The sequence below is a fragment of the Coregonus clupeaformis genome, unplaced genomic scaffold, assembly GCF_020615455.1.
Source record: "Coregonus clupeaformis isolate EN_2021a unplaced genomic scaffold, ASM2061545v1 scaf0001, whole genome shotgun sequence".
Taxonomy (NCBI): domain Eukaryota; kingdom Metazoa; phylum Chordata; class Actinopteri; order Salmoniformes; family Salmonidae; genus Coregonus; species Coregonus clupeaformis.
Genome location: NW_025533456.1, coordinates 2,915,311 through 2,940,980, shown reverse-complemented (window position 1 = coordinate 2,940,980; position 25,670 = coordinate 2,915,311). Strand labels below are relative to the sequence as shown.

Sequence of the window (25,670 nt, the reverse complement as noted above, 5' to 3'; positions counted from 1 at the left end):
TTACAAAAAGTTATACATGCTGTGCAAACGGGGTGGTTCATCTTAAAATAGTATACCGACATACCTAACATTGGCCAACAACTACACGTAACACAAGTCACGTGGTGCGAGTACAACGGCCATCTTTCTCTGAAAACACAAACAACAAGAGTAGCGAGCCGACTAGACATCAACACGCAGCGACCGTAGGAGAGGGGGGAAATAATAAAAACAATATTTTTAATCATTCACAAAATATTGAATGAATGAAGATTGTACACAAAAATAACGTATTTCAAAAATAAACAACATTGCTTCAGAAAGGTAAGCTATGGTTGGCAGTGTCACATATAGCTATCGTAGCAAGCTAGTTTACTAACTGCACTCTTGATTTAGCTAGCAAATCACTTTAATTTGAGAAGGCACATGCAAACACGAGTCGAATGCCTACCTAAATTATCTTCTTTCAGAAGATAGGGCTTTGAACGAGCCGTAGTACAATGTTTTATCGGTTACCATTGCTGTTTTATTGGTTTGTTTTGCTCAGGTTGTGGAAGGCCAAAGTAAGCAGCGGGGTAAAGTTAGAGTTGTAGATAGGGCGGCCGATTGACGAGAGGGGGAGCGCGATTAACACACGCGGACACTCCGCCCGTCTTTGAACCTTGAATGTAAATCCAAGGCCTTACACGGCTAGATATACACATTGTAAGTGTTATGTAATCGAAATATGATTAACTGGCGATATCAGTGTTCATTGATAAGTTACCCAGGTAGTTAACATTTTAGCTAAAAGCGATTGTCCCGTGCATTTTCAGATGTGTTTTTGACTCGAGACTTGTTAGCGTTGCTACATGGCCCAACAGTAGCTTCCTAGTTGCTACTCAATTCCAAACAAGCGGGACGCTGTAGTAGTTAAATCAATTGATTGCCACAATGGTTAAACTTTAAGGCAAACTATTTATACATTATTTGACATTAAAGGCAGTAACAAGCTCATATTATCACTTTATTTTGCTGAAAATAACACCGGAATCCTGCTAGGTAATTGTCGTTACAGAACCGACCCATCGGACACGGGTTGGCCATGTTGTTTACTGTAGGCTAATATTGGGCGGATTCGATTCTTCTGAGCCGTGGGGCACTGGTATATGGCCCGTGACTTGAGCGGGCTAAATCGGTGTGGGAGGAGCACCCTCTTAACTCAAACAGTGAGGGGGTTCGATTAATTTGGAACCGGGCTGCCTCCTGGGCGTGAGCCAGGTGCCCCATTCAAAGCCCACGGCGAAATCGTCTCAAAACAAAACTGACGTAATTAAGCACGTGTAGTAATTAGTAGGATTCTGTGTTCATGTGTAAAAGTCCACCTATTCTCAGGAGAAGCCATAGAATTAGAATCACCGGATCAGATTGCCACGGTCTGAGGGGTTTAGCACATTCTATGAATTCTAATTCTATTGGGGCAGCAACGCAAGCCCATAGCCTAGGTGTCTGACTGTTGGGTGTCTGTTTTTAAGGCAAAGCCTGGGGTTGGCATTCTGTTCCTTAGATATTGTTGTTGCCATGGTGTTTGCAGGTGCTGTCACCAACAGGTGCAGTTTTTTTTGTAAGAGGGTGACATCATCATAATTGAATTAGTCACTGGGGCACACATTCTATGAAAATTGAACCTTTTTGACTAAGTTATTATTGATGGCTAAGGTCTTGCGCTGTTGATGATTAATTTGGAACACAGAGTTGCATGCTCAGGGTGGTAGGCTAGAATACAGTAGCTGTCATATTCTAAGGAAAAATAAATACTGAACATTCCAAATGCTTAAAGAAGTTTATCAATCAACACAACCTAAGCATTCCAAGCTGCTTTAAAAAGAATGTGTTAAGGCGACACAAAAATCTAATTACATAGATAGCCTTGGCTAACAGAAGATAGGCTGTCTGCCAAACAGTGACTGGGTGTGTTTTTCACTCTTCTTACTCTTGTCTCTGTCTGTGTGTGTTCCATTTATTTAGTCTACACTTGCTATCATTCACTTATCTTTATTTTTCTTGTTATTTTGCAGCAGTTTGAAGGGAGGTGGTCAGGAATCAAAGGTGTCCTCACCTGGAGAGTCTTGGTCAAGCCACGTTTCAGTGGGAGAGAGAACGACGGAAGGAGAGAAAAGAGAGGGAGAGGAGGAGGGAGAGAGTCGCGTCAGCTCCTGGCAGCTGTTCCAGCAGCCTGTTTTCTTCCCTGCGTTTAGATTTAAATCGAGAAGGATCTTTATTTTTTAAAGTGTGATATTACTGCTGTTGTCCTAATCATTATTGTTACTATCGACAGTGTTTTATTTAGTTTGTTTCGTCGTTATTGACTTGACAGTTTATTCCAATTTGTTTGTTCTTGTTTTTTATTTGTACTACTTTTTTTCGGCTGTGAGCAGAAGCTTCTTCCAAACTGTTCTCTTACCCGAACCAGCACTCTATCCCCTATACACACTTGAAACAGGCAGCTATTCTCTATCTCTATGTGTGTGTTTTGGGGAGCTCTGTGATCACAGCTAAATAAGCACCACTCAGCCTTCTCACCTAAGCCTAACTAAGCCAGTCCTAGCCTGGTCCAGCCTTGTCCAGCCTGGTCCGCTCTTCTGGACAGGGTAAGAGCAAAGTTTGTGTATGGGGGGGGGGTCATGTCTGGAAAATTGTACGCCTAGTTGGTGTGTTTATACTGCCTGTATGCATGTGTGCGCACGTGTTTGTGGGTGCGAGCAAGCATGCATGCTGTGTGTTAGTTGGTGTGTGTGTGTGTGTCACTGACAGATGCATCCTTTTGTACTTTTCTCCAGATACTCAGCTCTGTAAAGACATAAGGAATATGACTGCTGAGACACTTAACTTCGGCCCCGAATGGTAACTCCTTCTACCTCTCTTCCTCTCCCTCACCGCTCTTGCTACTCCTCCTTCCCTTACCGTCCTCTTCTTCTTCTATTCTGTCCATTTCCTCTCCTCCTCTCCTGGGTGCTGAGCCCTCAGTAAATGTTTGTGTAGAGATTAATGTGAGGAGGGAGGGAGGGAGACGTAGGTCTTGGATTGGTAGGCGGCCAGTGGCTGGTCAACTCTAATAGGGGGCCAGTATGAAAAATGTATGCATTCTCTAATTGTAAGTCGCTCTGGATAAGAGCGTCTACTAAATGACCAAAATGTCAATTGGATCACTATAAAAAATGGACTGTGACTGCTGGCTGCTGTGCCGTGTGCGTCTTGGTGCTCCGCCAACCACCAGATCACTCCTCCCACCTCTGTAAAGTTTGCATGCGGTGGCGCACACATTTTCGTCCATGCCTTTTTCCACTTTCCTTCCCTTTTCTTAAAAAGTACTGGCTGGATATGGTGTGGTGGCTTTGTATGCCGAAAGTCTGTAAAATAGAGCTATTGTTTGTGAAACAGCAGGTGTTAGAATCTAGCCCGTTTTAAGACATTCTTCAATGAAATGCTCAGATTGTAAATGAGGTTACTATTATACGTTTGTGCTGTTTGCCAAGAAGTGAGTTGGGATGTAATCTTGAGTGTGAATGTGTGTGTTGACTGTTCCCCCCCACCACCCATCCAGGCTCCGTGCACTATCCAGTGGGGGGAGTGTGACGTCCCCCCCGCCTTCTCCCGCCATGCCAAAGTACAAGCTGGCCGAGTATCGCTACGGCCGAGAGGAGATGTTAGCACTTTATATCAAAGAGAACAAGGTGAGCAGGAGGAAGCCACACCGTGCTCAGTTTGATGAAATGGGTGCTTACAAAGGTCAAGATGAAGTCTTAGGACTTCTGCTGCTGTTGCTACTGTAGCTCAATTGGTAGAGCATGGCGCTTGCAACGCCAGGGTTGTGGGTTCGATTCCCACGGGGGGCCAGTATGAAAATGTATGCACTCACTAACTGTAAGTCGCTCTGGATAAGAGCGTCTGCTAAATGACTAAAATGTAAATGTACTACTAATACTACTGTTACTACTACTACTACTACTGCTGCTGCTGCTGCTGCTGTTGTTGCTACTGCTGTGCTACTACTGTTACTGCTACTACTACTGCTGCTGTTGCTACTACTACTACTAGTGCTGTTGCTACTACTACTAGTGCTGCTGCTACTGATACTACTACTAGTGCTGCTGCTACTAGTGCTACTGATACTACTACTAGTGCTGCTGCTACTGATACTACTACTACTACTAATAGTGCTGCTACTACGACTACTGCTAGTGCTGCTGCTGCTACTACTGCTAGTGCTGCTGCTACTACTACTAGTGCTGCTGCTGCTACTACTACTAGTGCTGCTGCTACTACTACTACTAGTGCTGCTGCTACTACTACTACTAGTGCTGCTGCTACTGATACTACTACTAGTGCTGCTGCTACTGATACTACTAGTGCTGCTGCTACTACTACTACTAGTGCTGCTGCTACTACTGCTACTACTAGTGCTGCTGCTACTACAACTAGTGCTAGTGCTGCTGCTACTACTACTACTACTAGTGCTGCTGCTGCTACTACTACTAGTGCTGCTGCTACTACTACTACTAGTGCTGCTGCTACTACAACTAGTGCTAGTGCTGCTGCTACTACTACTACTACTAGTGCTGCTGCTACTACTACTACTAGTGCTGCTGCTGCTACTACTACTAGTGCTGCTGCTACTACTAGTGCTGCTGCTACTACTACTACTGCTACTACTAGTGCTGCTGCTACTACAACTAGTGCTAGTGCTGCTACTACTACTACTAGTGCTGCTGCTACTACTACTACTACTGCTACTAGTGCTGCTGCTACTACTACTACTACTACTGCTACTACTAGTGCTGCTGCTACTACAACTAGTGCTAGTGCTGCTGCTACTACTAGTGCTGCTGCTACTACTACTACTAGTGCTGCTGCTGCTACTACTACTAGTGCTGCTGCTACTACTACTACTAGTGCTGGTACTACTACTAGTACTACTGCTGCTGTTGCTACTACTACTTTTTTACTGCTGTTGTTGCTACTACTGCTGTTGTTGCTGCTGCTGCTACTACTACTATTAGGGTGGCAGTTAGCTTAGTGGTTAGAGCGCTGGGCCAGTAACCGAAAGGTAGCTGGTTCGAATGTTGCTTCTACTACGGCTACTACTGTTGCTACTACTGCTGCTTCTGTTGTTGCGGTACTTCTACTACTGTTGCTACTACTGCTGCTGCTGCTACTACTACTACTACTACTACTACTACTACTACTGCTGTTGTTACTACTACTGCTGTTTCTTTTACTGCTACTACTGCTTCTACTGCTATTAGGGCGGCAGGTAGCTTAGCGGTTAGAGCATTGGGCCTGTAACCGAAAGGTAGCTGGTTCGAATACTTGAGCCAACAAGGTGAAAAGTATGTCGATGTGCCCTTGAGCAAGGCACTTAACCCTAAATAACACCAGGGCGCTGTACTACTATGGCTGACCCTGTAAAACAACACATTTCACTGCACCTATCTGGTGTATCTTCCCTTTTTTTTTGCTACTGCTGTTATTACTTTTGCTGCTGCTGTTACTACTACTGCTGCTACTGCTACTACTTATACTACTGCTACTAATACTACTTATGCATTTAAGTCCAGGAGTAGGCTTAACCTGGGTCCCTGCAACCTGCCGTAATTGTGAAATGACATGTAATAGTGGTATGACTGATTCATGTGTGAGGTTATGCTATAGTTGTGAAGTGTCTGTGTTGTTAACTTCCCCATATTAAGTAGAGTTTGTTTACATTGTGTTGCTGTTGTGTTCTCTGTTGTTGTGTCCAGGCCCCAGAGGACATGCAGGATAAGGAGTTTGCTTCTATTCTGCAAGATGAGCCCATGCAGCCACTGGCACTGGAGCCACTCACTGAGGAGGAGCAGGTCAGACGGACACACACACACACACACACACACACACACACACACACACCTGTCTCAAACTGCTGGTCGTACAAGCTGCCAAACACACAAATCTATATTTTTCAGTCTGAGCGACACATACTTGATCACACCCAACTGACATTCCCTACATTCTTTCATTATCCTTTCAGAGGAACTTCTCCATGTCTGTGAACAGTGTGGCTGTGCTGAGGCTCATGGGTAAAGGAGGGGGAGTTGCCCCAGCGGGCGTGGCCCGAGGCAGAGGCACCACGCGAGGAGGAGGCCGAGGTGAGACACTATCAATAATTGCTCCCTAGACACTGATCTATGAACAGTTCTGCGTTTTGCCACTAATGATTTAAGGTTAGGATTTATCAATCAAATGAATTTATAAACCCCTTTTTACATCAGCAGATTTCACAGTGTGCTTATACAGAAACCCAGCCTAAAACCCCAAACAGCAAGCAATGCAGATGTAGAAGCATAGGAGGGTAAGCTGATCCTAGATCTGTGCCTAAGGGCAACTTTTACCCAGAGCACATGATCACAGGAGCAATGAGCTCCAGCAATGAGCTCAAGCCATAACAATTTCAGTCTAGGGAACGGAAAAGCCAGACTTATTTAAGGCAGACTTTTGCTTGTGTGACCTCATCTGATAACTGTGATTCTTCTTGGACCTGTCCAAATAGTCCATTTGTCAGGACACACCTGTCTTGGACTGCCTTGCTTATGTACTTTACCTTGTTAAACTCTCAGTACTTACAGTACTGTATTCAGACCCCTTGACCTTTTCCTCATTTTGTTACATTACAGCCTTATTCTAAAAAGGATAAATAAATTAAAATCCTCATCAATCTATACACAATACCCCATAATGACAAAGCGAAAACAGGTTTTTAGAATTTTTTGCATATTTATATTTAAAAAAGAATATACCTTATTTACATAAGTATTCAGACCCTTTGCTGTGAGACTCAAAATTGAGCTCAGGTGCATCCTGTTTCCATTGATCATCCTTGAGATGTTTCTACAACTTGATTGGAGTCCACCTGTGGTAAATTCAATTGATTGAACATGATTTGGAAAGGCACACACCTGTCTATATAAGGTCCCACAGTTGACAGTGCATCTCAGAGCAAAAACCAAGTCACGACGTCGAAGGAATTGACCGTAGAGCTCCGAGACAGGATTGTGTTGAGGCACAGATCTGGGGAAGGGTACCAAAAAATGTCTGCAGCTTTGAAGGTCCCCAAGAACACAGTGGCCTCCATCATTCTTAAATGGAAGAAGTTTGGAACCACCAAGACTCTTCCTAGAGCTGGCAGCTGGCAAAACTGACCAATCTGTGGAGAAGGGCCTTGGTCAGGGAGGTGACCAAGAACCCAATGGTCACTCTGACAGAGCTCCAGAGTTCCTCTGTGGAGATGGGAGAACCTTCCAGAAGGACAACCATCTCTGCAGCACGCCACCAATCAGGCCTTTATGTGGCCAGACGGAAGCCCACACCTCAGTAAAAGGCACATGAAAGCCCGCTTGGAGTTTGCCAAAAGTCACCTAAAGGACTCTCAGACCATGAAAAACAAGATTCTCTGGTCTGATGAAACCAACATTGAACTCTTTGGCCAGAATGCCAAGCGTCAAGTCTGGAGGAAACCTGGCACCATCCCTACGATGAAGCATGGTGGTGGCAGCATCATGCTGTGGGGATGTTTTTCAGGGAGTGGGAGTCTAGTCAGGACCGAGGGAAATATGAACGGAGCAAAGTACAGAGAGATCCTTAATGAAAACCTGCTCCAGAGCACTCAGGACCTCAGACTGGGGCGAGGTTCACCTTCCAACAGGACAACAACCCTAAGCCCACAGCCAAGACAACACAGGAGTGGCTTCGGGACAAGTCTCTGAATGTCCTAAGTGGCCCAGCCAGAGCCCGGACTTGAACCCGATCGAACATCTCTGGAAATAGCTGTGCAGCGACACTCCCAATCCAACCTGACAGAGCTTGAGAGGATCTGCAGAGAAGAATGGGAGAAACCGGTGTGCCAAGCTTGTAGTGTCATACCCAAGAAGACTCGAGGCTGTAATCACTGCCAAAGGTGCTTCAACAAAGTACTGAGTAAAGGGTCTGAATACTTATGTATATGTGATATTTAAGTTTTTAAAATAAATAAAAAATTAGCTGAAATGTCTAAAAGCCTGTTTTTGCTTTGTTATTATGGGGTATTGTATGTAGATTGATGAATACCATTTTTATAATTTAATCAGTTTTAGAAGAAAGCAGCAACGTAACAAATGTGGAAAGTCAAGGAGTCTGAATACTTTCCGAATGCACTGTATGTACTTTACCTTGTTAAACGCACAGTAGTTACAATGCCAGTCAAAAGTTTGGACACACGTACTCATTTCAGGGTTTTTCTTTATTTTTACTATTTTCTACATTGTAGAATAATAGTGAAGACATCAAACTATGAAATAACACATGGAATCGTGTAGTAACCAAAAAACTGTTAAACAAATAAAAATATATTTGAGATTTGAGATTCTTCAAATAGCCACCCTTTGCCTTGATGCCAGCTTTGCACACTCTTGGCATTCTCTCAACCAGCTTCATGAGGTAGTCACCTGGAATGCATTTCAATTAACAGATGTGCCTTGTTAAAAGTTAACTTGTGGAATTTCTTTCCTTCTTAATGCGTTTGAGCCAATCAGTTGTGTTGTGACAAATTAGGTGTGGTATACAGAAGATAGCCCTATTTGGTAAAAGACCAAGTCCATATTATGGCAAGAACAGCTCAAATAAGCAAAGAGAAACGACAGTCCATTACTTTAAGACATGAAGGTCAGTCAATACGGAACATTTCAAGAACTTTGAAAGTTTCTTCAAGTGCAGTCGCAACAACCATCAAGCGCTATGATGAAACTGGCTCTCATGAGGACCGCCTACAGGAATAGAAGACCCAGAGTTACCTCTGCTGCAGAGGATAAGTTGATTAGAGTTACCAGCCTCAGAAATTGCAACCCAAATAAATGCTTCACAGAGTTCAAGTAACGGACACATCTCAACATCAACTGTTCAGAGGAGACTGTGTGAATCAGGCCTTCATGGTCGAATTGCTGCAAAGAAACCACTACTAAATAATAAGAAGAGACCTGCTTGGGCCAAGAAACACGAGCAATGGACATTAGACCGGTGGAAATTTGTTCTTTGGTCTGGAGTCCAAATTGGAGATTTTTGGTTCCAACCACCGTGTCTTTGTGAGACGCGGTGTGGGTGAACAGATGATCTCTGCATGTGTGGTTCCCACCGTAAAGCATGGAGAAGGAGGTGTTATGGTGTGGGGGTGCTTTGCTGGTGACACTGTCTTATTTATTTAGAATTCAAGGCACACTTAACCAACATGGCTACCACAGCATTCTGCAGCGATACGCCATCCCATCTGGTTTGGGCTTAGTGGGACTATCATTTGTTTTTCAACAGGACAATGACCCAACACACCTCCAGGCTGTGTAAGGGCTATTTTACCAAGAAGGAGAGTGATGGAGTGCTGCATCAGATGACCTGGGCTCCACAATCCCCCGACCTCATCCCAATTGAGATGGTTTGGGATGAGTCGGACGGCAGAGTGAAGGAAAAGCAGCCAACAAGTGCTCAGCATATGTGGGAACTCCTTCAAGGCTGTTGGAAAAGCTTTCCAGGTGAAGCTTGTTGAGAGAGTGCCAAGAGTGTGCAAAGCTGTCATCAAGGCAAAGGGTGGCTATAAAATATATTTTGATTTGTTTAACACTTTTTATTTGGTTACTACATGATTCCAGTACTTATGTACTATACCTTGTTAAACGCACAGTACTTATGAATGTGCACCGTGCTTACACAGCGTTGTTTGCATATGAATCTCAAGTGTGTCTGGTCTGGTGCAGTGGAGGAAATGACAGTTGGAGTGTTTGTGTGATTTTCATTGTGTGTGTGTTCTTGTTCCAGGGCGAGGTCGTGGAGAGAGTGGAGGATTCTACCAAAGAAGTATTGAGGACGGAGAGGTAGGCTTCGGCCGTGGAGCCAGAGAGATGCACCGCAGCCAGAGCTGGGATGACAGGTGAAAAACACACATTATTGCTTTTAAGTTTGAGTTAGTGAGGCTTGACAAATATATTTGTAATTAAACACTGTAGAGAAGTGGTTTCCAACTTGTGGTCTGCGAACCATCCGCGAGGGTACCTCAGGTGTTCCGCAAATTTCTTAAAATGTATTTTGTTTCTTAGTTTTAAAAAAAGAAAGAAAAAGAATACCAACATTTAAAATAAGTTGGGAGTATTAATGGTATTATAAGGAAATGTACATTACTTTTCACACTGCAAATAGATTCATAATAATATACCTTTAATTTATTACATTCACTGCTAAAATGGACTCAATTTGACCGCCAATATATTTAATAATAATAATACAAATTACCCACAACTCGGCGAATGGTGGTCCTCAAGCTTTTGATGTTGATTTGGTGTTCCCCGGAACGGAAAAGTAACCGCTTCTGTAGAGGCAAGCGAGTCGATCCATTCATCATTCCTGATCTCTCTTTCCTCCCTTCTCTCCCTCCCTCTTTCCCCAGGGGCGAGAGGCGTTTTGAGAAGCCTGTGCGTGCCAGGGAGGGGGTACGTGTTGGCTTCGAGGAGGCGACCGGTGTCCCAGTGCCTGGGGTACCGAGGAAGGACTACACACGGTCGGACAGTGAGAACTGGCGTACCCTCCGAGAGGAGCAGGAGGAAGAGGAGGGGGCCGACCCCGGGGGCAGCTGGAGACTGGCCGGAGCACGGAGATTAGATGGTAGGAAACTATGCAAACACACACATTATTTCCCATGTCAGTTTAGCTGTAAGAGAAACTGTAGATTTTGCTGATTGTATCACTCATGGAATTCTCCTCCTCTCCCCCTCCCTCTCTCTCTCTCTCCCTCCTCCTTCTCTCAGACGGAGGTCCAAGGTCAGCAGGCTGGCGGGAGCACGACTGTCTGGTTGAGGGGCGTCGCAGGAAGTTTGAGTTTGACTTCAGCGGGGGTCGCAGGCGGGCCGGGAGCGAGGGGTTAGAGGACGACAGAGACGGACTGCCTGAGTGGTGCACTGATGAAGAGGAAGGAGAGATGGGCACCTTTGACGCTTCTGGGGCCTTCCTCCCCATATCCAAGGTAGTGTGTGTTAGTGTTGGTATGTGTGTTAAGTGCGTGCGTGCAAGGAGGTTGTCTACAAATATGCCCGTGTTTCTGTGTCTCAGTCATCTAGTTATTCTGTGAATTCAGTTGAATATTCAGAAAATCGTAACTCTTACTCTCTCCGTGTCTTTCTGTCTTCGATCTCTCTCTTGCGGAAGGGTGGAAAGGAGGAGGAATTTGACTTCCAGGGAATAGAAGAGGAGGAAGAAGAGGGGGAGAGTGTTTCTGACATAGAAAGGATCATGAATGGAGGACAGAGAGGTGAGGGGAACTGCACTTTTTAATTGATATCTTTACCTCAATCACCTCGTGGTCTCTCAAGGTTTACGAGTGTTTTTCATATTGTCTATCCTTAATAAAAAAAATAAAAATAAAATACATATTTACTGTCCTTTTTCTTTCCTCATTCTCTCTCTCTCCAGTAGATGTAAAGGAATCCGCTGGGACTAGTCGCTCTTCCTCCTCTTCCTCCTCCTCCTCTCCCCCTGGCCCCCTCTCTGCCCCTCCAGCTCTGGGCCTCAACCCCCCCATGCCCCAGCTGTCCCTCACCGTGGCTGAGCTGGAGGCCTCTCAGATGGCCAACAGCCACCCTGTTCCTGTCCCTGTCAAGGCCAGCAAGATGCCAAGTGAAGGTACTCCATACACACTGTGATAGAAAAAGAGACTGTCATAAATACTATCTCTAATTTACGTTTACATTTTAGTCATTTAGCAGACGCTCTTATCCAGAGCGACTTACAGGAGCAATTAGGGTTAAGTGCCTTGCTCAAGGGCACATTTACGTCATTTAGCAGACGCTCTTATCCAGAGCGACTACAAATTGGTGCATTCACCCTATAGCCAGTGGATAACCACTTTACAATTATACTTTTTTTTTATTTTTTTTTGGGGGGGGGGTAGAAGGATTACTTTATCCTATCCCAGGTGTTCCTTAAAGAGGTGGGGTTTCAAATGTCTCCGGAAGGTGGTGAGTGACTCCGCTGTCCTGGCGTCGTGAGGGAGCTTGTTCCACCATTGGGGTGCCAGAGCAGCGAACAGTTTTGACTGGGCTGAGCGGGAACTATGCTTCCGCAGAGGAAGGGGAGCCAGCAGGCCAGAGGTGGATGAACGCAATGCCCTCGTTTGGGTGTAGGGACTGATCAGAGCCTGAAGGTACGGAGGTGCCGTTCCCCTCACTGCTCCATAGGCAAGCACCATGGTCTTGTAACGGATGCGAGCTTCAACTGGAAGCCAGTGGAGTGTGCGGAGGAGGGGGGTGACGTGAGAGAACTTGGGAAGGTTGAACACCAGACGGGCTGCGGCATTCTGGATGAGTTGTAGGGGTTTAATGGCACAGGCAGGGAGCCCAGCCAACAGCGAGTTGCAGTAATCCAGACGGGGAGATGACAAGTGCCTGGATTAGGACCTGTGCCGCTTCCTGTGTAAGGCAGGGTCGTACTCTCCGAATGTTGTAGAGCATGAACCTGCAGGATCGGGTCACCGCCTTGATGTTAGCGGAGAACGACAGGGTGTTGTCCAGGGTCACGCCAAGGCTCTTCGCACTCTGGGAGGAGGACACAGCGGAGTTGTCAACCGTGATGGCGAGATCATGGAACGGGCAGTCCTTCCCCGGGAGGAAGAGCAGCTCCGTCTTGCCAGGGTTCAGCTTGAGGTGGTGAGCCGTCATCCATACTGATATGTCGGCCAGACATGCAGAGATGCAATTCGCCACCTGGTTATCAGAAGGGGGAAAGGAGAAGATTAGTTGTGTATCGTCAGCGTAGCAATGATAGGAGAGGCCATGTGAGGATATGACAGAGCCAAGTGACTTGGTGTATAGGGAGAAAAGGAGAGGGCCTAGAACTGAGCCCTGGGGGACACCAGTGGTGAGAGCACGTGGTGCGGAGACAGCTTCGCCACGCCACTTGGTAGGAGCGACCGGTCAGGTAGGACGCAATCCAGGAGTGAGCCGCGCCGGAGATGCCCAGCTCGGAGAGGGTGGAGAGGAGGATCTGATGGTTCACTGTATCAAAGGCAGCAGACAGGTCTAGAAGGACAAGAGCAGAGGAGAGAGAGTTAGCTTTAGCAGTGCGGAGAGCCTCCGTGACACAGAGAAGACCAGTCTCAGTTGAATGACCAGTCCTGAAACCTGACTGGTTTGGATCAAGAAGGTCATTCTGAGAGAGATAGCAAGAGAGTTGGCTAAAGACGGCACGCTCAATAGTTTTGGAAAGAAAAGAAAGAAGGGATACTGGTCTGTAGTTGTTGACATCAGTGGGATCGAGTGTTGGTTTTTTGAGAAGGGTGCAACTCTCGCTCTCTTGAAGACGGAAGGGACATGGCCAGCGGTCAAGGATGAGTTGATCAGCGAGGTGAGGTAGGGGGAAAAGGTCACCGGAGATGGTCTGGAGAAGAGAGGAGGGGATGGGGTCAAGCGGGGCAGGTTGTTGGGCGGCCTGCAGTCACTAGTCGCAAGATTTTATCTGGAGAGAGAGAGGAGAAAGAAGTCAAAGCATAGGGTAGGGCAGTGTGAGCAGGACCAGCAGTGTCATTAGACTTAACAAACGAGGATCGGATGTCGTCAACCTTCTTTTTCAAAGTGGTTGACAAAGTCATCCACAGAGAGGGAGGAGGGGGGGTTCAGCAGTGAGGAGAATGTGGCAAAGAGCTTCCTAGGGTTAGAGGCAGATGCTTGGAATTTAGAGTGGTAGAAAGTGGCCTTAGCAGCAGAAACAGATGAAGAAAATGTAGAGAGGAGGGAGTGAAAAGATGCCAGGTCGGCAGGGAGTTTAGTTTTCTTCCATTTCCGCTCAGCTGCCCGGAGCTCTGTTCTGTGAATTCGCAATGAGTCATCAAGCCACGGAGCTGGAGGGGAGGACCGAGCCGGCCGGGAGGATAGGGGACACAGGGAGTCAAAGGATGCAGAAAGGGAGGAGAGGAGGGTTGAGGAGGCAGAATCAGGAGATTGGAGGGAGAAGGATTGAGCAGAGGGAAGAGATGATAGGATGGAAGAGGAGAGAGTAGTGGGAGAGAGAGAGCGAAGGTTGCGGCGGCGCGTTACCATCTGTGTAGGGGCAGAGTGAGTAGTGTTGGAGGAGAGCGAGAGAGAAAAGGATACAAAGTAGTGGTCGGAGACATGGAGGGGAGTTGCAGTGAGATTAGTAGAAGAGCAACATCTAGTAAAGATGAAGTCAAGCGTATTGCCTGCCTTGTGAGTGGGGGGGGGATGGTGAGAGGGTGAGGTCAAAAGAGGAGAGGAGTGGAAAGAAGGAGGCAGAGAGAAATGAGTCAAATGTAGACATAGGGAGGTTGAAATCCCCCAAAACTGTGAAGGGTGAGCCATCCTCAGGAAAGGAACTTATCAAGGCGTCAAGCTCATTGATGAACTCTCCAAGGGAACCTGGAGGGCGATAGATGACAAGGATATTAAGCTTAAATGGGCTAGTGACTGTGACAGCGTGGAATTCAAATGAGGAGATAGACAGATGGGTTAGGGGAAAAATTGAGAATGACCACTTGGGAGAGATGAGGATTCCTGTGCCACCACCCCTCTGACCAGATGCTCTCGGGGTATGCGAGAACACATGGTCAGACGAGGAGAGAGCAGTAGGAGTAGCAGTGTTTTCAGTGGTAATCCATGTTTCCGTCAGCGCCAGGAAGTCGAGGGACTGGAGGGTAGCATAGGCTGGGATGAAGTCAGCCTTGTTGGCGGCAGAACGGCAGTTCCAGAGGCTGCCTGAGACCTGGAACTCCAGGTGTGTGGTGCGTGCAGGGACCACCAGGTTAGAGAGGCAGCAGCCACGCGGTGTGAGGCGTTTGTGTAGCCTGTGCGGAGAGGAGAGAACAGGGATAGGCAGAGGCATAGTTGACAGGCTGCAGCAGATGGCTACAATAATGCAGAGGAGATCGGAATGAAATGAACTAAACATCTGGGAAAGGAGAGAGCAGGCCTCCCTCACCAAAAAAAAAAAAATTATATATAACTCTCCCAACTTCCACCTCAGAAACTATAATTGTTTCACTGAACCACCCGAGTAAAACTCTCCCAACTTCCACTTTAGAAATTAGAATTGTTGTAAACTACAGCAGACTGTTATCAGTAGCTGTAATTAAGTACAGCAGCTACCAACCACCTAACGTTAATGCCTCGGATGAGGTTAGAAAAACAGCTGAATGGTAGCAGCTAGCTGGCTCAATCACAGGTACTCTTAAGCATGAAATAACATTGGAAACAATTAACCACAGTTGCAAAAAGTTACCAGTAGCTACCCGCTAGCTAGCTAGCTAGCTTTGTTGGTCCAAGTAGTGGGTAAGCTAGCCTCGTGCTTCGCCGGGGTCTGCCGAATACAATACTTACCTACAATAATTACCTACAATAACCTTCAATAACTACCTGAGTAAGCTACCTATAATACCAAACTACAATACCTACCTACAATCTAAATACATGGTTTAAGCTTAACTCAACACCATATAAGAAGCCAAGCTTACCTTTCATAACACAGCAATGATTAAACGTTGGGTAGCTAGCACAAAGATATTGTATTTAGCTACCACAGTACAGCCAGCTGGTAGTGTTGGCTGGCTAGCAATGGCTGCTGTGTTGACTTTGTTTGAAAAACGGCGTCGCTGCGAACGAATGTAGCTGGCTAAAAGGATATTGTTTTTAGTTGCTACCGTTGCTAATAGCTACTCGCCAGCTAATCCAGGAGGTGAGTTAGCTAGCTAGCTTCGTGCTACACCCGGCACCGCCCGAATACAAAAGTAACCTACAATAACTACACAACAGCTACCCACAACAGCCCACGATGCCTACCTATACTACTTAATAATATACAGCCCACGATGCCTACCTATAATACCTAACTACAATCTAAATACATAGTTTAAGCCTTACTCGACAAAGCCCAAGCTATGTATAAAGCCAAACTGGCAGACTGCAATCAGTAGCCGTAATTAAGTACAGCAGCTACCAACCACCTAACGTTAATGATAATGAGGTTAGAAAAACAGCTGAATGGTGACGGCTAGCTGGCTCAATCACAGGTACTCTTAAGCGTGAAATAACATTGGAAACAATTAACCACTGTTGCTAAAAGTTACCAGTAGCTACCCGCTAGCTAGCTAGCTAGCTTTGTTGGTCCAAGTAGTGGGTAAGCTAGCCTCGTGCTTCGCCGGGGTCCGCCGAATACAGTCCTTACCTACAATAATTACCTACAATAACTACCTGAGTAAACTACCTATAATACCTAACTACAATCTAAATACATGGTTTAAGCTTTACTCAACACCATATAAGAAGCCAAGCTTACCTCCTGCTAGAGAAAACACAACCTCTCCCGACCACCGTTCTAAATCAAAAAAATAAAATGTAAATTAAGTATTTATTTTAGCAGTACATGAAAAAACAAAAACCATACAGATGCATATATAAACCGTGAGAACATGAAGCGCTCTTCACCGACATGCTCTGATTTTGTTGTTGTAGTTCTCGAGGCCTCTCCAGCAGGGTGCTCCACCACCCAACAGAGCCCCAGCACCTCCAGTCTGCCTTCACCCCCTCCCTCCTCCTCTGCTGCTAACCACCTCCCCCTGCCACCGGGGGGCGACACCGAGGACGACGAGGGCATGAAACACCTGCAACAGGTAAGAACAGTACAAGTCTGGGGGCCGGTTTCCAGGACCCATTTTAAGCCTAGCTCTGGACCTCTTTGGCTTGGTGTAAGACAGTTGATGGTCTGAAACACTCCAGTCTCAGTATCTAGTAATATTTCTGGTTAAGGAGCTAGTCGTTTTGGAAGAACCATTGGTAAGAGTTGTAGATGTTTAATGAACCATCCTGTGTGCAGGAGGCAGAGAAGATGGTGGCGTCCCTGCAGGACACGTCTTTAGAGGAGGAGAGCTTCACTCAGACGCTGCAGGACGGCAGAAACACAGCGGCAGCACTACCACTCTCCCACGACGCTGCCATGAAGTGGTTCTACAAGGACCCCCAGGCAGAGATCCAGGGTAAACACACACTGTTGCAACATACATTGATACATAGGCCTACATGTGGGCAGACGCACACAATCACATGTACACGTACAAAACCACACACAGGAAATCGCACATCCCTAGGCAACAAGTGGCACCTCTCAACTCTGCTACCCCTTCTCACCCTCTTTCCTCTCACATCATCCTCCCTCTCCCTCTCGCCCTCTTTTCTGCTTTACCTTCACTTTCTTTTTTTGTCACTTCTCTCCCCATCCTCCCCCTACCTCTACTCTCTCCCCTCTCCCCACAGGTCCATTCACCACCCTGGAGATGTGTGAGTGGTTCCAGGCGGGCTACTTCTCCATGTCTCTGCTGGTGAAGAGGGGCTGTGACGAGGGCTTCCAGCCGCTGGGTGACGTCATCAAGATGTGGGGACGTGTGCCTTTCGCCCCCGGGCCCTCCCCGCCGCCCCTGCTGGTGAGGCCTCCACCACCACGCCCTCAGCTGCTGCCGCCCCGGGGGTCTGCTGTGAGTGAAAGAGCTGTGGATAGGGATGGGGTGGTGGAGGGATGGGAGGAGGGTATGTGGAGTTTGCTGAAGGAGAAACATAATGTTGTGGTTTATGGAGTGATTGTGGAATGTAAACTAGTGAAGATTTACTGCCTTGAATGCTATAACTTGTTTGTTTATTTTTAGAGCAGTGCTATTATAATAATAATCGAAGCCCTTCAGCAGACTCTTTTATCCAAAGCGACTTAGTCATGCTTTCGCAATGCTCTAGTGCCCTCGAACTCAACTCGGAATTGTAGGGTTTTCTCTAGCTGTGTTGTATGAGATTACTGTGTGCTTGCGTACGTGCTTGTGTTTTTAATTCCGATCTGTGTATGCAGCTCCTACGTGTGTGTGTGATTTTCCCCTGAATATATCCTGTGTGTTCCTTACCTTCTCCTCTCAGGGTAACATGGATCAGGACCGTCTGAAGAAGCAGCAGCAACAGGACCTGGCAGCAGCAACCCTCTATCAACAGCTCCAGCAGCAGCAGCAGCTATTCCAGCTCATCAGCAGGTGTGTGGGATCGACATGTACTACATAGGAAACAATTACACATGACGGTTGTGTGGAAGATGGAATTTGAAACTAAGCAAAGTGGAGCCACAAAAAAAAATGTGAAAATAATTGAGTGAGAGCTGGGTTGACTTATGCACGCAGGAAAGTCTCCCCTGTCTTTTATCTGCATTTTTCTAGAAGTTTCCATGTCTTGTAAGTCTCTTGCTTTTCTGTCCTAGGTGCGGAGAGCAGGGTATCTTGCCTTCGGTGAACAGGTCGATGTCAGTGCCAGATACAGGGTCCATGTGGGACATGCATACCTCAGCTTCACAGCAATCAGGTACGCACACACACACACACACACACACACACACACATATGCTACGGTATAGTGTGGAATGACTCTGCGACACTCTTCTGTCCAATCAGGCGGTGAAGCCAGTTTATGGGACTTAACAATGAATTCTTCAACTCAGGGTCCAACTCTCGAACAGCTTCAGAAGGTGAGTGATGGCGCCCTCTGGCTGTGGGAATCTAGTAGCGCATCTCCATGCGCTTGTCAAAATGGAAAAACTATTTCTAGTTGAGTAGAACCCATAAGGACAGTACAGCCCATAACATCCCTTTTGCCACTTTTCATTTTGAACTTTGTCTTTGAAAACAAAGTCACCTGTATTCCACCCTGACCCCCATGACCTTTGCCCCCTGACCCCTGGGCAGCTCCAGCTGGAGAGGAGAGAAGCTGAACTCAGGACGAAGCGTGAGGAGGAGGAACAGCGCAAGAGGAGGGAAGAGAAGAGGAGGCAGCAGGAGGAGCAGAAGAGGAGGGAGGAGGAGGAGATCTTCAGACGCAAACAGGTGAGAGAGACAGAGGAGGAGAATTACTTTATCTAGCTCTATCTCACAAGGGGCAATTGTGAGGGGCGGTAGTTTGATTGCTGTCTCAGCGAGTGCTGGCTGTGTGTCTCTGACGTGTGTGTTACCATCTTATGTTGTACCATACCCTTATACTGTGTGTGTCTCCCTCCAGTGTCGCCAGCAGCAGGAGCTGATCATGAAGCTGCTCCAGCAGGGCTCAGGCTCCGGGGTGGGATCAGGCTGGGGCACTGGGGCCCTCAACAAGCCAGGGGCCAAGGGCCTCAGTCTGCTGGACATGCAGGAGGCAGAGAGGCTTCTTAAACAGCAGCAGAGAGCCCAGCAGCAGCAGAGAGAACGTGTAAGTAGTTACTAAAAGACCTACACACACCACAACACACACACACACACAGAAGATGGCAAAATAGCAAACGTAATAGCATAGACACATGTACAGTGTTCTTCAGAATTTATGGGATCACCCAAGTTCACTCTGCCTAAGAAAGCCTACTCAAATAGCAAGAGAGGGACTGTGTGACCACAAATGGGGAAAAATGAGACAGTGCTGACACTCCCACAGAGCACTCACATTGAGTGGCAGTGGAAATGCTTGTAGATACAATGCATTAGTGTATTACATTTATGCTTTCTGTTGGTTTCCTATCCACTCTGTTCTAGTATTGATGTTCCGTCTCCTTTCTCTCTCCTCAGCACCAAGGCCTGTCCATGGGGGGTTCCTCCATGGGTCAGTGGGGGGACGGAGGTGCTGTCCCGGGGGGCCTGTGGGGAGGCGGAGGGGGGATGGAGGGTAAGGCTGGGGGCGGCGGAGGCATGGGTCTGTGGGACGAGGCGGTGAAGAACCAGACCAGAAGCAGCAGCATGCAAGGTCTGAAGAACAGCCGCAGCAGCCCCTCACTCAGGTACTGACAACACACACACTGAGTATACGAAACATTAAGAACACCTGCTCTTTCCATGACATAGACTGACCAGGTGAATTCAGGTGGAAGCTATGATCCTTAATTGATGTCACTTGCTAAATCCACTTCAATCAGTGTAGATGAAGGGGAGAAGACAGGAAGGATTTATAAGCCTTGAGACAATTGAGACATGGATTGTGTATGTGGGCCATTCAGAGGGTGAATGGACAAGACAAAATATTTAAGTGCCTTTGAACGGGGTATGATAGTAGGTGCCAGGCGCACTGGTTTGAGTGTGTCAAGAACTGCAAAGATGCTGGGTTTTCCCCCACGCTCACCAGTTTCCTGTTTGTATCAAGAATGGTCCACCACCCAAAGGACATCCAGCCAACTTGACACAACTGTGGGGAGCATTGGAGTCAACATGGGCCAGCATCCCTGTGGAATGCTTTTGACATCTTGTAGAGTCTATGCCCTGACGAATGGAGGCTGTTCTGAGTTCAAAAGGGAGTGACACTCGATTCCTAATGTCTTCCTACTGTTTGGTATACTCAGTGTATCTCTCTCTCTCTCTCTCTCGCTCTCTCTCTCCCCCCTCACTCTCTCTCCTGTCTTTGCTATGTGTACCCTGTATACTAGCTACATATTAGTCATTAGGTGTGTGGGTTTTGAGTGTAAAACTCTTTCACTCACCTGTTCCTATGAACAGTAAATTGTCTATGTGTGTTTACATATAGGGCTGCTCAGTGGAGATTCTCTATTGAAGATGCTTTTTAGTCCAAACTTAATCTGTGTCCGGGGAATCAGCCCTTAATGTGTGAAGTGTGTATTTAACCTATACCTCTTTGCCTCCCACTGCAGTGAGCAGTACATGTTGAGTGTGTGTCTAGGTATGTGTCTGTGTATGTTTAAATGTTAAACCTCTCTCCCTTTCTGTGTCTTTGTATCTCTCCCTCTCCTCCCTCCCTGTAGTGAGCAGTATATGCTGAGCTGTAGGAAGCAGCGTACGGATGAGGAGGACAAGCTGCTGAAGCTGCTGCAGGGCATCAAGACGCCTCAGGATGGGTTCACCACCTGGTGTGAACAGATGCTGCACGCCCTCAACACCCAAGCCAACAACACCTCCTCTCCACTGGACGGTAGTCAATGCTGTTTGTCAGAGTTCCTCTCTCTGGATGTTAACTCACTTCCTTCTCCCCACCTCCTGTCCCTATTCAAGTATCAATAGTTCAGCGCTCCTCTTATATCACTCAATCCCCCACCCTGGGCCCGGTTTCCCGATTTAGCGATGGAACGTAGGTTTAGGAGTGTTTTTAACGATGCATCATAAAAATAACGTCCGAAGACGTCACACGCTGTTTTCCCAAAACGCCATGCAGTGCACTCGTTACAAAGTGAATCTTAACTGTGTCGTTACAGGAGCTGTCCCGTGCTGAAAATGATTCCAGAATATAGGCTAAAGAGCTCACTGTAGCTCTTATGGCTTTTCAAAGTCGATTTTGTTACACAATACAGTTTTCCCATCGAGAGATGAAATGTTCTGTAGCCTATTGTGTTTTAATACGTTCGCCATAATACAATCATAAGTGTGTTCTCATGCTATTTTGTATGCAATATTTATGTAAAGTCTGCGTTTCTTCAGTATGTGTAAACTATAGAAAATATCAACGTGACCTAAAAATTTGGATGACACCGGTTTTCGTAATTGCTCAACAAATCATTGTAGCCTAATGGCAGGCAGGAATTGAGCTTTAAGTAGGCCTACAGATATTCTACAATTAAATTATTAAACCAATAAAAATTATTACAATAATTAAACATGAAGTAGCAAGTTAAGCGACATTGCCGTATACCTAATATGTTGACCTTTAGGTTATTGGTTAGGCTACAGTGAAATTATAATCGTTTTGGCCTAAAAGATACCTATATTTAAGCGGCTCAATGGCCAAATGGTTTAATACTAGGTAGGTCTATCGATTGCACATACATGAAAGTGATGTCAATATTTAGCCTAATAATCTAGCTATAATATAATTTGGTTCTCTCGGTTTTCCTAAAAAAAAAAGGCATCCTTGCTTCGCTTGTTTATAATATTGCAAACTTTTTAGGCTATTTATGTTGAGAACTATGACGTTTTCAGCGGTCACAGAGAGACAGATAGAATGAAAATGTTTATGTTTAGCAGAGATTTTCTGTGTGTAAAGTGACGCAGGAGGGCAAACAGTGATCTAAAGATGCACTTAGCTGTTCTATAAGTGGTCTGAGGCAGGTGTTAGATTACGAGCGATTTCAAGTGCAACATTAATAAAGACAGTTTTGGGAAACGGCTCAGAAATGTAAAGATGCTCTTCCATCAGTTCTAACGATTAACTTAGCCTTAAGATCAATGTTCCCTCAAATTTTTTTTGCCACTGAGCAAATTTCAGGTCTGCTGAGCACAAACTTTGTGAAAATTCTGTGCAACTTCCAGCGCACGTTTACTGTTAACACTGAGGCTGTACCTGCTTTTAAGTTAGTTTTAACAGTAGCCAAGTAGGCTACTGTAGCTATTTGATCATAATGTAGGTCTACCAGAGTGGCCTACCATCACAAACAATGGAGAAAATGTATCCCATAACATTCTAACATGGAAATAGCTATTCTATCATTCAGCCTACAGTAGCAGCCAATGTGTGGTGTTCAATGTAGACCTACATTCATGACACTTTTGAAAAAGACATGCAGGGCTTGACATTAACTTATTTATCCACTTGCCCTTCAGAGAAGGAGTTGCCTGAAAATGTGTTTGACGCAACAAACCACTTTGCAAATATAATGCATTATTATTCCCATACCATTATTACAGTTAATCAGACAAATTATGCTACCCTCTCCCTATTGGCTACTAAGCTTATTCAAGCCTGTCTCAAAATACCACACTGCCTCTTTTTAAGACAAAAAAATGCTCTTTACCTGATCTAGAAATGTACACGTTTTGTGCTCTTGTAGGAAGTAATCACTCCCCTATTGCTGATTACAAATGATCTATAACTGGGCTAATAACTCACTAACTAGCAAAGGATATTAACTACATGTGCACACGTGTACATGCAGCTCTTGCTTTGATCTCAAAACAAGCGCATCCACTCACGACCGTTCATGCTGTAAACACAGTCCAGTTCAAAGTAAATGGCGCAGATCCATATATGGCAATGGCCTATTTGCATTTAGGCCTACTGCAGCTCTGATTGGTTGTGCCGCACCGGTCTGTGTAGAGCGTGTCAATGCAACAGAATCCTACTCTGATGCGTTCTGCCTACAACAGAATCTCTTGCGTAGTTTGTTTTGTTTCGTTATGTTGCATTAAAAGTGGCTAATATTGCATTGATTCGATCACAATTGCCACAGTAAAGGGAAACGTTGATAGTGTTTACTAATCTCGTGCTTCTCTCCGTGAGCTGATACTGTATTTCTCGCTGCACACCCGCGGAGCTTAGAAGGAACATTGCTTAAGATGTTTTGCGAAACCGGGCCCTTGTCTATAACCTCGTTAAGTTTTTCCTCCCGATCTTTCCAGATTTGAGGCTTTCCATTCCTTCTCTCTTTCTATCGGTCTTTCTTGTCCCCATGGTATCTATGCTTATCTTATCACCATGTGTATGTCCAGTGTCCACCATCGTGGCGTACCTGAAGGAGGTGGAGTCTCCCTACGAGGTCCATGACTTTATCCGCTCTTACCTGGGAGACACCATGGAAGCCAAAGAGTTTGCCAAGCACTTCCTGGAGCGCCGTGCCAAACAGAAACAGAACCTGCAGAGGCAGCAGCAGCAGGTACGTACTGTGTGTGTGTGTGTGTGCGCGTGAACTTCTAGCTTTGAGGATGCCTTCGTTCATATAATGATCTGCCGCTCGCCCTGTCCTCTCGTCTTCACCCAGCTATCAAAGGAAGTAGCAGGGCTGACCATGAACAACTTCCCTCTGCCGGTAAGACCTGTTTCTCACAAGTGTCTCTGCTATGCGTGACACACACATTAGTGGATCCCTCGTAACTCCTCCTCTCCTCCCCTCTGTCTCCAGGACTCCATGCGGGGGGTGAGCCCCAGCACCCTGCAGTCCATGTTCCAGGCGGCCCAGATGGGGAAGGGAGGTCTGTACGACACCCAGGGGGGCATGAAGAAGAAGAAACAGCCTGTGATGCTGCACTCTGACCCCAGCATCTTAGGTAGGACTGGCCTCTTCAGCCTATTGACACCTGTTACATAGTGTACTTATTACTTCCATACGTGTACCTGAATATGACCTGTGACCACTCAACTCCGGGAAACTGCATACCTGATGGATGTTCTCATTGGCTGCTGGGAGGCTGGTCATAGCTCTTTGTCATAACTGATTTAACTGCTCTATGCCTTCCTGAAATTGCCCCTCTCCTCTTGCATCCACCTCTACCCCCTCCTTTTCTCTTTCTCTCCCCCGTTTATTTTTCTTTCCCTCCATCTCTCTCCCGTCCTGACTCCAGGGTACTCATACCACAACGCGGGCGAGCGTCTGAGCCTGAATGAGATGGAGATGGTGGAGGATTACTGATCCAGATCTGATCAGCAGCAGCGGCAATAGCTACTACCTGAGGCCTTCTGTCTACTAATCAGACAAACCTGATGACGAATGTGCACTGCTAGAGGGGAGAGGGAGAGGGATAGGGGGACAGAGAGAGGGGGGGGATGGGGGGAGAGAGGGAAGGGGGATAGGGGGGAGAACTCGTATAGGGAGAGGGAGGAGAGGATTGTGTTCTACCTCCCTCCCCTAGAAAAGAGAATGGCTCCCCTGCTTTCAATCGTTCACTTGAGTAGAGAGAGCGATGTTGTCGGGGGAAAAGGAATGATGGGTATCCCTTGGCACTTATAAGACTAAGCACCTTAAACTGAACTAATGCACTTTATTATTAAGAGGGGATTTGAATAGGATTTTTGTTTGATGCTTTTTGTATGAACACAGAATCAGTGTACGTACGGTGTGTGTATTGAATCAACACAAGATGCCGTACGTATACATGTGAAAATCTGAACTGGAAGGGTGAGGTGAGGTGTATGTTTGGGATAGATTCCCTGGGAGGGGGAACTCAAAGATAGAGGGGACCTTTATTTTGAAACCTTATCAGAAAAACAAATCCTTTCTTGAAAGACAAACACTGTTGATGCTTTTTTTTTTTTTTTTTTTTATAAATAAGATTTATATGAAAAGTAAAGCTATTACAAAAAAATTGATTAAAAAAACTTGAAGATTTGCACTTAAAAAAGAAAGATAAAAAAAAAATAGAAAAACAAATGGGGTTAGAGATGAATATTTTTGTGTGTGAGTGATTGAGTGAATGTGTGCATTAGAAACATAGTAGTCTGCACAATGTCTTATTTTTTATTTGTTTTCAATTGCTTACCAAGATGTATGAACACATACCAGGCCATTGTCATTTTGTTCAAATAAGAATTTTATATTTTCATGAGTAGAATGTGTCCTCTTGTACAGAGGGACTTTCTTTGTATCTGCCTGTGTGTGTGTGTGTGTGTGTGAGAGACGGAGAGAGAGGGCAATCGCACAACACATCCGTTCTCTCACCAGCTCTTCATCCCCAGATAAACGTGATAGAAGTACATACATTTGTAGAGGAGGATTATGGCTTTGTGCTCCTTCATATGTTGTTAACCACCACTCGTTTCTGGGGTGTTTTGGGGTACGGGCTGATGGAGCTGTAACCCTCCCCGCTGTCTTCTCTCAGAATCGGCCTCTGCGGTTTCAAACAGACAGTCATGATTTAGTGTGTGTGTTTGGTTGGTTGTTTGTGTGTGTATGCATGCACATTTGTGCCT

General features: G+C 46.0%; 1 protein-coding gene across 1 annotated transcript; it reads left to right on the top strand.

The window, feature by feature from the left end:
• The first annotated feature begins 126 nt into the window (after window positions 1-126).
• On the top strand, window positions 127-24,497 carry gigyf1a (GRB10 interacting GYF protein 1a). Its single transcript, XM_045212178.1, has 25 exons — window positions 127-303; window positions 2,037-2,609; window positions 2,799-2,862; window positions 3,563-3,692; window positions 5,760-5,855; window positions 6,026-6,143; window positions 9,832-9,943; window positions 10,457-10,671; window positions 10,815-11,029; window positions 11,212-11,314; window positions 11,476-11,685; window positions 16,521-16,678; window positions 16,882-17,041; window positions 17,319-17,485; window positions 17,964-18,073; window positions 18,295-18,395; window positions 18,485-18,558; window positions 18,776-18,913; window positions 19,086-19,271; window positions 19,622-19,830; window positions 20,803-20,969; window positions 23,477-23,640; window positions 23,746-23,793; window positions 23,887-24,031; window positions 24,326-24,497. Exons 3-25 carry the CDS (start codon window positions 2,828-2,830, stop codon window positions 24,391-24,393), a joined length of 3,129 nt encoding a protein of 1,042 aa, XP_045068113.1. The 5' UTR covers window positions 127-303; window positions 2,037-2,609; window positions 2,799-2,827; the 3' UTR covers window positions 24,394-24,497.
• The last annotated feature ends 1,173 nt before the right edge of the window (window positions 24,498-25,670 follow it).

What these genes read in the sequence shown, in the direction of transcription:
- gigyf1a (XM_045212178.1), top strand. Translation starts at nt 2,828, where the DNA reads ATGACTGCTGAGACACTTAACTTCGGCCCCGAATG. An exon ending in GCATGAAACACCTGCAACAG is followed by an intron (nt 16,679 to 16,881) that starts GTAAGAACAGTA and finishes TCCTGTGTGCAG; the next exon opens with GAGGCAGAGAAGATGGTGGC. An exon ending in CTCTCGAACAGCTTCAGAAG is followed by an intron (nt 18,559 to 18,775) that starts GTGAGTGATGGC and finishes ACCCCTGGGCAG; the next exon opens with CTCCAGCTGGAGAGGAGAGA.